The following is a 15,691-nucleotide window of genomic DNA, read 5'->3' on the forward strand; positions in this document are numbered from 1 at the left end:
CCCCCCCCCCCCCTCCCCCCCCCCCTCCCCTCCTCTCTCTCTCTCTCTCTCAATTACATTTTGATATAAAGAATTGGAAGGAGTCCAAGTTCTCATGGAAATTTTAGTGCTTGGTTACGCAAGATTCCATTCAAGATTATATGATGGATGATGTAATGAAAGAAATAGAAGATCGGATATGGATCCATCAATCACTAAATTTCTTTATTACATGCACTTACATTATATAATTAAAAGATCAGTCATTAAGAATCAAACAGAGTTGCATCAGATCAAATGGGATCCAAACCACACCTAGTTAGGGTTTCTAAGATAGTATTTTTCAGTTATTTTCTGCATGCAGTTTATGATTTTCTAGAACTGGTCTTGATTCTTGAACTAAGTGAGGAAAGAATCTAGTATATGTATGATTGAGCACATGTGGAAGAACGTGAGGGCTGATAACCAAGAATTAGAAGAAGCATTTGCAGCAGCTAGCTAGATTGGAATCTGTGCGTGTGCGTGCCCATATATATCAAACTCGATCTGCTGTATATCAGTACAGGATGAGAGAGCTAGCATTAACCAGTTAACAACGACGTCACAAAAGGGAAAGCTGCCATGGAAACACAGACAGAGAACATCTCTAACATCTCTTCCTTCTTTTTCTGGTCTCAAGAGAGAGATGATCTTCACGCCTCTCCAGCATATTATATTGTGGCCATATCAACAGTACATATTACTTAATATACATCTTGGATTTCCGAGCTACACAATGTGCTTTTTCTTTATCTTAAATTTCTTCTTCTACTTCCATATTTCCTTTTCTCCTCGTTTTCTTTTCAATCAGACAGAGAGACAGACAAGCGCCCCATTCCAATCAGACGCAGTAGTACTGAGTCTTTGGGATCGTTAAGTTTGAACATCAAAATGATTCCCAGATCATTAAAAATTGAAAACAAAAACTAAAGTAGCCTTGACATGAAATTTAACAAGAATAATGATTAAACAGGATTGAGATGGACTATTGTAATCTCTATTGATCGATTACTAGGGCATCCAGGTGCTCTCTCTCAGCCTCTCTGTATGAATTTAATCAAACAACTATGGTATCCCATTTGGTCAAGCTAGTGTTCAAACATATATTTCACGTCCCAGTCGTAGTCTACGACAAACCGACCAACGAAACCATCTTCACTGTTGCACTATAGTGAGGAAGACAGAGATGGACTAGCTTTTTTGACAGTTTATTGCTTACCTTGGTTACTGCAAAAGCAAATCCAAAACCCAGATTCCATTTCCTTTACCACAGAAAAGTAAATATTAATTATTATAAAGTTACATCATAATCCTAATCTCTAATACGATTAATTTGTATCAAGTGGGATTTACGGATTCAGATCTCTTAATTTTCTTAAGTTTTGGTTGTTTCTTATGCTTTTGACCATGTGTGGTATGGTCGTGGTCTCTTGGTTAGTTTTCTTTCCAAAACAAAATTCGAAGAATATGTACGTCCTTTGCTCCTTTGCATGGTTTTGAGTGAGATCTTGGCGTCTTCCTTTAGTTCCTTTATAGTCGTCCATATCTCACATAACTCTACTAATCGCACTACCCACACCTGTAACTAAAAGCATACAAGCCCTTCTTTAGATCTGCTTCTCTTTGAGTCCAAAAGCATAGAAGGGGAACAAACTTTTGGCAGCTCGGGTGCAAAGTAACTAACAAGAGGTGGAAATAATTACATATTTTCCAGAAAATATGAGACCAAAATATCTGCTAAATATTGCCATTTGGATGCTGAAGGAAACTGGGTTAACGTATTACTAGAAGCAAGCAATAAAGGACTACTCAAACCTCAAGCTATCATGGTGGTTACTGGATCGGGAAGCATAGAGTTAATGAATGATCGATCAGTAGTACTATTCTTTCATGGAAATAACCCAATAGGTGAGAAGTGAAATCTGAAAACTGAAATACCAATCTCTGGCTACGCTTGTTCTAACTTGGCCATAGTGTGGAAGGAGCTAAGATTGGTAATGTGTGTGGGTGATTTTCCTCCACCCTCTCAACTGAAATAACTGATAGAGAGTAAGGATTACACAGACGATTTTAGTGGCCACAATTCCATAAAATTAATGAAGGAAAATTACTTGAGTACACATTGTATTCATTTGATAATGATAACAATTTAATCCTTTCATGTCAGATATCAAAGTGGTACTACATGAAAGACAAGCTAGCCTAGCTACTTTGGACACACCAATTGAATAACCCCCAAATGCTCAAGCAATAAACACACAACAAAACGTTTCAATGCTAGAAAAACCTACCATTCTAAGCTTGTTTGAGAAAAATACGAAGAGCTAGAGATCATCACTCCATCGATCTTTCCCATTTCATCGTAATATATGTCGCATTTGAATGTTGAAGTTTCGATAAAACTCGATCAACGGTTAGGGTTGTTGGTTGGTTTGAAACTCAGAGGCCTATTGATCATCAAAACATTATAAGAGATGACTGGTAGAAGAAGTGAAACCTGAAAGATCAGTCCAGGCATTATTAATACCTCCAGCACTAGTAGTACTACTCCAGTATTGCTGATGATGATCGTTTCCAAGACTGCCCAAAAAGTTTCTTGACATATTCAGTGCTTGGCTTTCTTCCATTTTCACATTAGCCATCTGAGTAGCCCCGATGCTTGAATCCACTAATGCCTTTGAAAGTAGCTGAGCACCTCCTCTTCCATAAGTTCCTGTATCCTGAGCATTATTATTTTGATTACCTTCAAACTGGTATAAGCCATGACTACTTGGTGGCTCCAAATTAGCCACGAAAGGAAATTGCTGCCCTTGTTGAACCTGATGATGCTGAAGTGATGATCTCCAATGCTCAGCAAGGCCAGTTGACAAAATAGACCCAATACCACCACTACTACTTCCACTAGCACCAATATTCTGACTATGAAATTCAACACCAGAAGGTTGTTGTTGAATTCCCCCGAAACTTAAGCCGCCGGAATTATAGTCACTTAGATGATGTAAAGAGGGCAGAAAAGGAAATTGATGTGGTGGAGGAGGAGCCAAATGGCCTAAGAGATTTTCACTAGTACTGCAGCTGTTGGAGTTAGAAACAGTGCTCGAGCTCGAACCAGCTCCCCCTTGGCGCTGATGATGATCTGCTGCTGATGCAGATGCTGGTGACTTTGATCTTTTGCTTCTTTTGTTCCTTCTGCAGCCTCCTCCGACCGGCACGCTTCTCAGTGCTCCTCCTCGGGTCCAGTAGCGCCGGCAGGTCTTGCAGAAGTGGCGCGGTTGCGTCAGGCTGTAATTGTTGAAGTAGCAAAACTTGGTGTTTGTGGATTCGCATCGGGGACATTTTAGGGCTGTCTCGGGCTGTGGCAACTTGGCCTGTCTAGCACGATCAGACATGGATCCAGGTCTAATCGTGCCTGCTCCGCCGTTACCACCATCTCTAGAAGATGGTGGTGGCGGCGGAAGAAGATGAGAATGATTCTGATCCGTGCCACCTCCTTGTTGCTGATGATGATGAGTGGATTGCTACAGAAACCAAAAACAAAATTAGAAACAAAGAATATGAGAAACAAATCGAAAACCAGTGTATATTCAAGAAGATTTGTAGAATGAATAAAAGGGTATAGGAATAATCATCTTTAAAATTAACTTTATTGATGATGAAGCTACGGAAAGAAAAAAAGAGAGGAAAGAAATGGTTGAAACTAAAACCCTTATTACCTGTTGCTGCCAGTTATTGGGTGGATCCAGGTAGCCGGGAATGGATGAGAAAACCATGGCTCTTATTTCTCTCGGAGAGCTTTCTCTTTTTTGTAAAGGGTTGGTGTGGGTTTTTTAGGGAAGTAATGAAGAGAATCACATCAAACACAAAGGAGTTGCAGAGAAAGAGAGAAAAGATGATGAGAAGGAGACGGAAAGATAAAGGAGGCACTGCTTGCTAGCTGGTGCTTATTAAACTTGTTTATTCTGTTCTCTCAGCCCATACGCTCTCTCTCTCTCTCTCTCTCTCTCTCTCAGCTCTCTGTAGTCTTTCTCTTTTTGTTTTATTAAATTTTTAGGGTTTGATCAAAGGAGTCGACAAAACCATTTTCTTACTCTTTAAGCTTCTTTTCGATGATGCTGTTTTTACAGTAACCCCGTAAAGATTACAGGGCCAATGGCCATGCATGTAGATAGAGATGGAGAGCGCCAACGACTAGTAAAAGAAACAACAAAGAAAAACCAAAAGCAATAATATTATGTATGAGCTAGCATTCTTGCAACATGTAAATTAATAGTTTCAATAAGGAATTAATAATGAAAAGTTAGTGATTGTGGGGGATGGTCATGGGTGGAAGTGTCACAATCGAATGTACCTTTGTTTCTCCAATCTGTTCTTGACAGATCGAGTTATTTTATTTTTGCATGGAAATGCATATGCAATTACTACATTTACTTTTACCAGCTCCCTGTATAACATTTTTTAGGGTTTTGCGTAAACAATAGTAATACGTACTGTAATACCCAAAATTTTGGAAATTGTAGTGTTATTTACTCATTAGACTTTTTAACTCGATCAGCATTTGGAATAGAATTGAATGGAAGCTACAATCTTCTTCCCCACCCAGAAAACTGTCTCGCCAAAACTGTGTAAAGAGATTGAGATGTTATTGCTGGTGATATTAAGAAACACACGAACTTAGTGATCCCGTTCAATATGCTTTCCCTTTTTACTGTCCGGACAGTCAAACTGTTCATGTAGAAGTATCAAAGTGCAGGTCAAAAGAGCTATAAGTGAAATGATGGGAAAATAACCAAAAGGATGAATGACCGTTAATGCATACTACTGATCACCACTGACGTGAACATTATTTATTTATTTTGATAGGCACTGACGTAACATTATGTTTGTGGGAGCTTTAGGGTTCTTTAACTCTATTCAATTAGTTCATTCATATGCATCAGATCGAGAAATCAGAATACCAATTGTACCTAGTCGGCAAACTGTCATCTACAAAGCTAATTAAGCTGCAGCTGGCTACGGACGTTCATCAAGAAGTTAGTTAACTTGAAGTCTCTTTATGGCTTCAAATTCCAATTGAGAGTGCTGCATGTGGCTAGCCAACCTGTATATATGGAAATGTATGCTTGGAGCTCATCAAAGGGGTGGCAATCAAATTAACTGGCAATTCAGAGTACTAATTATTTCCAGTAATTAGTACTATGATTTTCAGTGTCATAGTACATATATATATACACTCCACGACTATAGACATAAGCAATAATTTAACGTAAATTTGTTACTCATTTGCTTATGTCATGTGAGACATGTTTCACCAAATCACCTTTGAACTGATTAGCATTAGTGAAAGGGAAAAATCCGCAAATGGTACCTAAATTGTGTTCTAATGTAAATTTTGATACCCAAAATTGCAGAACTACCCTCATGGTACCTGAACTAATGATCCGTTACCCATTTTGGTACTTTCATCCATATTGCTGTTAAAACTGCTTATGTGGACACCATTTTGATGACTAGACCATGGGTAAAAAAACAGTCCACTCCCATATTCAATTCTACAATGTATACAAAAAGAAAATGGAAAAATATCATTCAGCCTACTAACATCTAGCCTAGCGGTAATTACCTCGCAAGAACCGCTAGCCTTGAGAGAGCATGCATGCAAACATTATGCAATGCGGCCTCGTAACAATGACCCCGATTTCTCGAAGCCGACACATTCACTATCGTCATACATATGCGTTATGCAAAACCCCATTACTCAACAACGTACCAATGAGAGACTTGTAGATGTTACTGGCTTGAAGTCGGTACGGATTTCACTCAAGTAAATATATTGTTTCGGTATAATATATAAGATACGATTGAGGTTTTAACTAACCGTATAACGAGTAGGGTATATACGGTCATATATACGAGAATTTCCGGTGTATTAATGTACCAATCACTATTTTTGTTTATGAATTGGTACTAAGCTTTAACAAAGACTAGATAAGCTAGGGTTTGGTACAATACCCCTGTGGTAGGCCAAGCCGCGGGTTGTGGGGTGGCTAGAGTGGTCGTCATCAGATGCTCACGGTCGGGGACTCTTACCTTTTCTTTCCCAGTTGATATCAACGGGTCCCAATCTCACCTTCTTGTCCTCATTTTGCCAACCCAGAAATATATGAAATATATATGTGACGCCAAAGCTAGGTTAATTCCACTCCAAGTTTTCGATCATTCACGTACGCGTACCCAGAACATAGTTCTAGCTCACACAACGTGCGCATCAAATCTATATGCATCTTTGTTTTCTGGATCAGATTGTGTGACCTTCGGATATGAATTATTTGATATGAATGTAGGCCTGATCATGACAACTCGGTTCTTATTTATGTGTGGATGGTTAGTTTGATTAATTAGTTTTTCATTTTTTATTTTGATTTCTTTTCCCTTAGAACACAAGCTGGGAAATGAAGACAGACTTGAGTTCATTCCTTAGAACACAAGCACAAGCTGGGAATATTTAGCAACAACATGATGAATATCTATTTGCGAAATGTATGATCACGTTTGCATTCTGAATACCTAACCGGAGTTAATTACCAAGCTAGGATTAGCAAATGGATACCATTTACTTTGGGACTACTGAGAGATGAGACAGAATTGACAATGAGATCGATATACACTTGAACAGCTGGAGTGACAAAAACACATATAATCAATCACATTAAGGTGATAATTATTAAGGAGAGGAATTGATACCTAATTAGATAGCAGTTCTATGCTGCTGCATGTTTGTCACCTTAATTTTCAATGGAGATTGATGATGAAGAGAGACACGCGTGCACAATGATGGAATTCATGAAAGGAAATTGACGCTTAATAAATTTGTAGTACCATATATTGTTCTCCAAACAATTATCATATATACATTATACCGATACCTAACAATCTACCATATATTTTACCTGTATATATATATATATATATATATATATACTAGTGGTTTTCACATGTTTAATCAAATGACATGGTAAAATTTTCATACATACTTGAGCTTAATTTCTCATAAAAACATGATTTTATTATCTTATTTCTTTTCATAGAAAACGGGGGATGAACAGTAGGTGATATACGATTAGAACTAAACTGCTAACATCTTGGACACTAGCTAGATATGGCTTGGGAGAGCTGAGTTAATTAGTGTGATACTTATAGAAAACAAACATGGCAGCAGTATATTGTAACTCATAAGGCTGAAAAGAAGAAAAATGATTCAGGATATGATGCTGTCCCAATAAAAAGAAGCAAGATATATAGCTGTAGCTCATGTGGTCCAAATATCAAATGGTAAGCTAATAACATATATATTAGCCACCGCAATGAATCAAGTTTATTTGACAGTGTACAATTTATAGGCATAATGAGCAGCTTGATGATCAGCCTCTACCGACAACTAATTATATGAATATCAAATCATATGAAACCATAACCCACAATTTAAGAATGTACCAAACGAGCTAAATGTTATAGCTACCTATGTCTGATCCACATGAATCAATCTTTGTATTCATCTGCATCTCTTATATGTTTAGATAACACCCATTTATTTGCACATGGAACTCCAATGTTCATTAGCTCGGATGAAACAATTCATATTATTTTTCAGGATATGGACCCCCAGTTTTGACAGTCTTGTATGCTCTGAAAAGTCAAGGCATGGACAATTTGCTTTCCTTAGCTCTAGAAGACTAGAACAGTGGTCATAAACGAACACTCAAACCCATGCCTTCTGATAATCTGAGTAAAAACTTTACCTACAAGGTGAAAAGAGATTCTTCTGTTAATATCAACATATACAGTGTGCTCAAATTCATGAAGTTGAAATAGGCAAATTTAAAAGGAGGCAAACTGCGATCATGCGCGCTATATAATATATATGAGAATGCACTGCGTTTGATCACCGAATTAAACAAAAACAAATTCATGAGTAAACATCGATATCCTCATGAATATTTCCAGCATCATATACAGCTAATTTTGCAGCCTGTGCCTTCTTGCCAAATTTTAAACTTTTCTCTGCAAGCTTGCTAGCCAGGTACTGAAAGCTTACCTCGCTATAAAATGATTGCTACTGATAAATCGATGTAAGACAGTCCGCGTATACATATTCCAGTCCTATTCGCTTCAATATTGTACCAAGCTTAATCAATAGTTATAAATGTTGACAGTCACTGCGGCTGCACAAGTCACACCCTTTAGGGCTGGCAAGGTGACAACTAACATGTAGATCGAGTCTGTAATATGCCTAGCTAGCTTCCGTTATTCTTGCATTCTGTAGAGATTTCTGATACATCTTCTATGAACATGAGAACATCGTAGTCTTTTACAACTTTCCAAAAATAATCGGATAAGGCTAGTTATCTATGTTCAGAGTTTCAGAACAACCCTTCTAAATTGCAGAAAGTTATCATATATAGGTGAATGGAATATATACTCGAAAGAACTAAAATGATAAAATTGATTAATTGGTTTCTCTGTTTACACGGCGACAACAAAACAAAATTTACCTTGAAAGGATCCCTTGAACACAATTTCATTGTCTAAACTATATCTATCATATCTATTAGTCATCACAAACATTCAAGTGTAATATTAATACTTGATAGATTGTCACAAAAATAATTATGCACATTAAAAGTAACATTTTCTATACACTTTTGTATGCTAATCACTTAATGATCACTGTCAGCTTAAATATTAATACAGCAAATTCCAGAATCCAGACTGTGTATATATGCAGCAAAAGTTCTAAGGATACCAGCCTGCGAGGGAATTAAATGGAATATATCCTTTTATGTGCATGAAAACTATTATATTAGGGATCAGATCTCAAATTGACTTGCATCTGTAGCATGACACAGCATGTGATTGATCTGGGGAAATCTGAGTGAATTTTAAGGTTGGTGAGTGGTGTAGGAATCTAATTCCCCTATCTAATCAATATCTGCAGAATATTTCTTTAACTCATTTTCATGCAAACAAAAGAAGGAAAGTAGTACTCAGCTGTACAATTATGCAAAGCAGCAAAGGAAAGCTTTAGCTGTAGCTCCTGCAGCTTTTGTGCCCCCATTATTTGTTTTTCTTGGTGTCACAGTAGTGTCACCTATCTCTCCCACATATACACATTAATTTACATCCTAGATATGCTGTAGCTTATTGTTTTGATTCATTAGAATAAAATCACCATATTCTTGTTGTAATATATATGGGCTTGGTCAGAAGAGGGGATTTTCCAGAATTGTAAATCAAGATTAAGAAATGAAGCACACAAATCTCACTCTTGATTCTCCTCACGTGCTCTAGCTTTTCTTAAGCTAGGTTAAAGATAGTGGTCCAATATACCCTGCATTACAATTATAGAGAGTGATAAACTGGCTAGTTTATTATGCGATGAATTAATTTTAATACCAATTTGAATAGGCAGAAGATAATCTTGTGCCACTTTTTCCACCGGTTTAAGTGAAAGGTAGAATTGCTATTTTGCTCATCTGTGAATTAGGCTGCATGAGGCTCAGGATTTCTGTTGATGTCCAAAAGTTTTTACTAAATGGAAATATGGGTTTGAAACTTTGAACACAGTGAAGAGAATGCTGGTCTAAGTTGCCCTAAACCATTGCATTACTCATATATCCTCCTCAGCTTCATAACAACTCTATAAACTAAAAAGCTTACACTACCATCTACTCCGCAGCCAAATCCAAACCCTCACGCTCAAATTTATACTCATCCTCTCTGTTTCCCCTGATACGTCGTCGTTTTAGTTTTTTCTTTTTTCTTTTTTAAAGATGGACCGACCCGCCTGTCTAGGCCCAACCAGTTTAGCTACCGCCTAGCCGGCCCAAAACTCCACCTAGCCCAACCTGCCTAGGTGGCCCACTAATTTGATCAGACCCAAATGAGAAAAGGAGTCCGCTTGGAGTCAACAATACCGCGTAGGCCGACGTTGGAAAAAAAAAAGTCAATAATGGAAGGAAACCACCACAGAATCGTCACCGTCCACATCACGAAAAACGAACGGTCCTCATTGAACCCGAACATTCTAGAGACCCTCCCTCCAAAAAGATCTTAGGTGCGAACATTCTAGACCAGCCACCCCCTATAAAAGCCAACCCCCAAATCCTCTCAGCCTCAGAAAAGCAGAATTCTTTCACTGTCCAAAAACAAACCCTAGATTCTTTCTAAAACCTTCATTCTTTTTGCGTTCTTGATTTTACGATGGCCGGAAAAGGAGAAGGACCAGCGATCGGAATCGATCTCGGAACTACTTATTCTTGCGTCGGAGTGTGGCAGCACGACCGCGTCGAGATCATCGCCAACGACCAAGGGAACAGAACGACGCCGTCTTATGTGGCGTTTACTGATACCGAGAGGTTGATCGGTGACGCGGCGAAGAACCAGGTCGCGATGAACCCTATCAACACTGTTTTCGGTAAGATTTCGAAATCCTGTGCTTTGGTTTTTGTGAGTTGATTGGTTGTTTGTTTGGTTAATTTGGTGGATTTACTATGGAGATTCTTTACTGTGCAAGATTTACTGCTGTAGATTGTTGAGGTCTTTGAATTTTATATTGAATTGAAGATTCTAATTAGTGCTTGGATTATTGTGCTTTCGATGTATGATTTAGTTAATTGCTTACTGGTTGTTGTTTTGGCTAATTTGATGGAATTTCTATAGCGAATTTTATCTAGTTGTACTGTGGCAGATTGGTTAGGTTCTTCATGTTTAAATTGAACAAAAGATTTGTGAATTTACTTCTTTAGTTTGATATTGAGCAAATAGAAGTCAAGAGAAATAGATTGGTCCTGCTTGATTTCAGATATGAAGTTCTCTAGTGCTACCGGGCTTTGTGTTTGTTTATTTCCATGAATCTTACAAGTGGGAAAGAGTTGCTGCTTTAGATTGTTGGGTTTTGTTGATTAGATTTGTTATTTACATTACGTGAGGTTTTTAGTATTTGTCAATTGCGCTTCGTCTCCATGGAGCGATTCTGCGATTTTGTTATTCAGTTCCTATGTGTTTATTTGGCTGTGTTAGTAGAAGTGGCATGTTTGATTCTGCATGAATAGCATTATTCTGAATGGAGTTTTGTAATGCTTGCAGATGCAAAGAGGTTAATTGGTAGGAGGTTTAGTGATGCCTCTGTTCAGGGAGACATGAAGCTATGGCCTTTCAAAGTTGTTGCCGGCCCTGGTGACAAGCCCATGATTAATGTTTCCTACAAAGGCGAAGAGAAACAGTTCGCAGCTGAGGAAATCTCGTCGATGGTTCTTGTCAAAATGCGAGAAATTGCAGAGGCTTATCTTGGGACAACAGTGAAGAATGCTGTTGTGACAGTGCCAGCTTACTTCAACGACTCGCAGAGACAGGCTACAAAGGATGCTGGGGTCATTGCTGGCCTTAATGTGCTTCGTATTATTAATGAGCCCACTGCAGCCGCTATTGCGTATGGTCTCGACAAGAAGGCAACCAGTGTTGGTGAGAAGAATGTGTTGATTTTTGATCTAGGTGGAGGTACTTTTGATGTCTCTCTACTTACCATTGAAGAAGGTATCTTTGAGGTGAAGTCTACTGCTGGAGATACTCATTTGGGTGGTGAGGATTTTGATAATAGGATGGTGAATCACTTTGTTCAAGAGTTTAAGAGGAAGAACAAGAAAGACATCAGTGGCAACCCAAGAGCTCTAAGGAGGTTGAGAACAGCTTGTGAGAGAGCAAAGAGGACTCTGTCATCCACTGCTCAGACGACAATTGAGATTGACTCGCTGTTTGAGGGTATTGACTTCTATTCAACCATTACCCGTGCTAGGTTTGAGGAGCTGAACATGGATTTGTTTAGGAAGTGTATGGAACCAGTTGAGAAGTGTTTGAGGGATGCGAAGATGGACAAGAGCACAGTTCATGATGTGGTCCTTGTGGGCGGTTCTACCAGGATTCCCAAAGTACAGCAATTGTTGCAAGACTTCTTCAACGGAAAGGAACTGTGCAAAAGCATTAACCCCGATGAAGCTGTTGCATATGGAGCTGCTGTGCAGGCTGCTATTCTCAGTGGTGAGGGTAATGAGAAGGTGCAGGACCTATTGCTTCTTGACGTGACTCCTCTGTCCTTGGGTTTGGAAACAGCTGGAGGTGTGATGACTGTGTTGATTCCTAGGAACACAACAATTCCAACCAAGAAAGAGCAAGTCTTCTCTACTTACTCAGACAACCAACCTGGTGTGTTGATCCAGGTCTTTGAGGGTGAAAGGGCAAGGACTCGTGACAACAACTTGCTGGGCAAGTTTGAGCTTTCTGGCATTCCTCCAGCACCTAGGGGAGTCCCTCAGATCACTGTTTGCTTTGACATTGATGCAAATGGCATTCTCAATGTCTCTGCTGAGGACAAGACAACTGGCCAGAAGAACAAGATTACAATCACTAATGACAAGGGAAGGTTGTCCAAGGAGGAAATTGAGAAGATGGTTCAAGAAGCTGAGAAGTACAAGTCAGAAGATGAGGAGGTCAAGAAGAAAGTGGAGTCAAAGAATGCCCTGGAGAACTATGCCTACAACATGAGGAACACAATCAAAGACGATAAAATTGCTTCCAAGCTTGATGCTGCAGACAAGAAGAAGATTGAAGACGCTATTGAGCAAGCCATTCAGTGGTTGGATGGAAATCAGCTTGCTGAGGCAGAGGAGTACGATGACAAGGTGAAGGAGCTTGAAGGCATTTGCAATCCTATCATTGCCAAGATGTATCAAGGTGGTGCTGCTCCTGACATGGGCATGGGTGGAGGCATGGATGAAGATGTTCCTCCTGCTGGTGGCAGCGGTGCTGGTCCCAAGATTGAGGAAGTCGATTAAGCTGTTGTCTTTTGATTCAGTATTTGTTTTTCAGCGGTATCGGGGAGAGGTCCAGGCGGTTTTGTTCAGCCTTGTGCTGATGTTTTTTTAAAGTCTTAAACTTGATTAGCGGTATCTTATGTGAAATCTATAATTCTATATACATTTTTTTCTTGATAATTTCTCTTAAGCTTTAATTGCTGTTTCGCCCTGTTTCTTTTAAGTATAGGTGATCGAGTGTCCTTTTCTGATTTGCTTGAGGTTTTCAGCTGCCCAAGTAAGATCACTAATCACTTGTTGATAAGCTTCTAGGAATCAAACCCCAGTCATGTTATGATACGTAAGATATTCCATGGTCTCTATGAAGCACAATTGCACAAAATCAGACCCTTTTGGTTTACTGTTGAACTTTGTTTTGTGCCAGAGATTTACTAGTTTCACAGGTAAACCTCAATTCATGTACGGCAAATGGCGATGCTAATATTAGATGATAATAGCATATTGAAGATTTCGATCATAGGAGTTTTATTAAACATAGGTAAACTAGAGATTATTAGTTTATGATCATATATGAGATGATCGGAATAAAACTCTAATAAAAGAAATAAACTAATAAAGCTCATATTGCACATCCATTGGGCTGAGTTTAAGAATCAAGCCGCAGATAGGGAGTTCAGTAGATGTGAGGAAGCCAAGAGCTGCTTAGTTAGAAGAGCTACAAAGACCATGGTCGATGCTCAATTGATGTGACATTTTGATCTCAAATAATGACAATATAGGTATGCAGCTAACTAACCAAATTAGGATGCCATCAGCTTGACAACTCCAAGTCTCCAATACCATTCTGAATGTGATCTGTACGAGTAGGCTGTTACAATTCTGTCATAATGCAACTAGTTACCAAACTCTGAAACTGACTACCTAAAGCGAGCCAATCCTCTCGCCGACTCGCCATCCATCTCTTTCCTCAACTCTGCTGTAGAACTATGGAATGTGGATCCACCACAACAGATTCATAAAGCGAGTTCCATGTTCCGAATCTTCTGCAATGCACCATTCTTGTGATAAACACGTTGCAATGAGTACACAAACCCTTTCCATCCTTCCCAATCTGCCCTCTACTAAGAACTGGTTTAGGGTGGTGAGTTTCAGCGTTGGGAACTTGATGTATATCAGTTGAAATCAAGTATTGGATGCATGATCCATCTTCCCCATCCTCTGCAAAAGAGACTCCTATTAGAAGTTAAATCAGCATGACACACAAGGTAGCACTGTAGCGGGATCTAGTGATCAAAGGAACAGTCCCGAATCTAACTTCTCCGGTGACAAGTCATTGTGGCAACCTTGCATACCTTCCAAATAGAAGTCCAGACGCTTGGACAAGATGTTCTTGACTCAGCTCCATCCTCAGTCAGTATGATCAACCCCAAAGATCTTCTGTGACATAGCTAATCAGTCCAACTTGAAAACCAAAAACTTCAAGTTATGAATACAGAAAAAGTGAAAAAGGTGTGCATGTAGCTTACCATACTCTGATATTCTGATGCCTTTTCTGAATGCATCAAGCTTCAACATGAGCAGAACAAGTAGCCTGGTGCGATTCCCGTCAAGAGATATATAAGAGGAGATGCTCAGCTGCTTGACTAAGGTACTCCAACCTGGGTATCTAATTAACCAAAAAGGTGAAAAGAAATTTGTAACATAGCTAAGAACTCTGATATGAAAACAAATAAATTCAGGTAGGCTATTATTATGATTATGTGCAGCTTACCAAATTAGCATCGCATCAGCATGAAAACTCCGATGCCATTCTTAATGCTTCAAGCTTCAATGTAGTAGCGTCTGCTGCGTCTACAATATAGGCCGCATTATGTAAATAGAGGAATTCTGTAACCTGAATTTGAAGAGGACATTCTATTCTGTGACTTACTTATCTAGTTATCTTCACCGTTCTTCTTGCTGCGCTCTACTGTGAACTCATGAAACCAAGAGAAAATGAGGTGATGTACGTATTCCAAACAGGGTTTGCCTTCAACCCTTTCTGGAGGGCAGAAAGCCTTCTCATATTTGTATTCACTTCCGCCTAAGATCACTCAAAAACATCAAAATTGAATTATTAAAACTAATCAATTTCAAGTGGCATACAATATAGCTAACTATATTTAAACTTACACATTTTCACCTCCATTTCATTGACAACTTGTAGAGGTAAATCTACTCTAAATTGTCAGAACATGCAAGTTTTATAAACACTAGTACCAAACTACCAACCCACCTCTTCATCTTGCATAAGTATCAAGAAGGAGGATGGATCAATTTTTGACATTTTCTCCTGTCCTAGCTATAAACCAGGTAGCATATCTGCCAATCATCATATGAACAAAAATCATCATTCTGAAATTCAAGCTTCAATTCTACAATGGCAACCGAAAGTGATCACAGAGCTTCCCTATATATAAACCACAAAAATCATAAACAGATTAAGATCCTGACTTGTGCAAAGCTTGTTAATTTGGGAGACCAAAAATAAAGAAAGTTTAGGTAAACTAACCCCATCAAGTCTAAATTTAACCAAAAGTCTGAAAAATCTAAACTCATATCCAGTGCAAGGTCCCTTGTTCCCATCCTGCAAACACGCAATTCATTAGATGACTGGGAATAAAATGTCAAAATCATGGTGATCACAGTATCCATGCAGGAATTGAGAGTAACATTACAAGGTACTAGCAACATGATAACCAGGAAAGGCGATACCTAAGAACACCTCATTTTCTGGTTCATGGGATCCGAGCCATCCAGGGACCGGAGAA

At 38.9% G+C, this 15,691-nt stretch overlaps 2 protein-coding genes across 2 annotated transcripts; one reads left to right on the forward strand and one right to left on the reverse strand.

Annotated features, from left to right (window-relative positions):
* Nucleotides 1-2,045: 2,045 nt before the first annotated feature.
* On the reverse strand, nt 2,046-3,788 carry LOC101300684 (dof zinc finger protein DOF2.4-like). The gene is made up of 4 exons (XM_004308825.1): nt 3,732-3,788; nt 2,546-3,536; nt 2,310-2,465; nt 2,046-2,057 (listed from the first exon to the last, which is right to left on the reverse strand). The coding sequence occupies exons 1-3, from the start codon at nt 3,786-3,788 to the stop codon at nt 2,458-2,460; spliced, it is 1,056 nt and encodes a 351-aa protein (XP_004308873.1). The 3' UTR covers nt 2,046-2,057; nt 2,310-2,457.
* Nucleotides 3,789-10,190: 6,402 nt separating this feature from the next.
* LOC101291093 (heat shock cognate 70 kDa protein-like) lies at nt 10,191-13,259 on the forward strand. The gene is made up of 2 exons (XM_004307479.1): nt 10,191-10,489; nt 11,161-13,259. The coding sequence occupies exons 1-2, from the start codon at nt 10,276-10,278 to the stop codon at nt 12,900-12,902; spliced, it is 1,956 nt and encodes a 651-aa protein (XP_004307527.1). The 5' UTR covers nt 10,191-10,275; the 3' UTR covers nt 12,903-13,259.
* Nucleotides 13,260-15,691: the final 2,432 nt, after the last annotated feature.

Source organism: Fragaria vesca, linkage group LG7, assembly GCF_000184155.1.
Source record: "Fragaria vesca subsp. vesca linkage group LG7, FraVesHawaii_1.0, whole genome shotgun sequence".
NCBI lineage: Eukaryota > Viridiplantae > Streptophyta > Magnoliopsida > Rosales > Rosaceae > Fragaria > Fragaria vesca.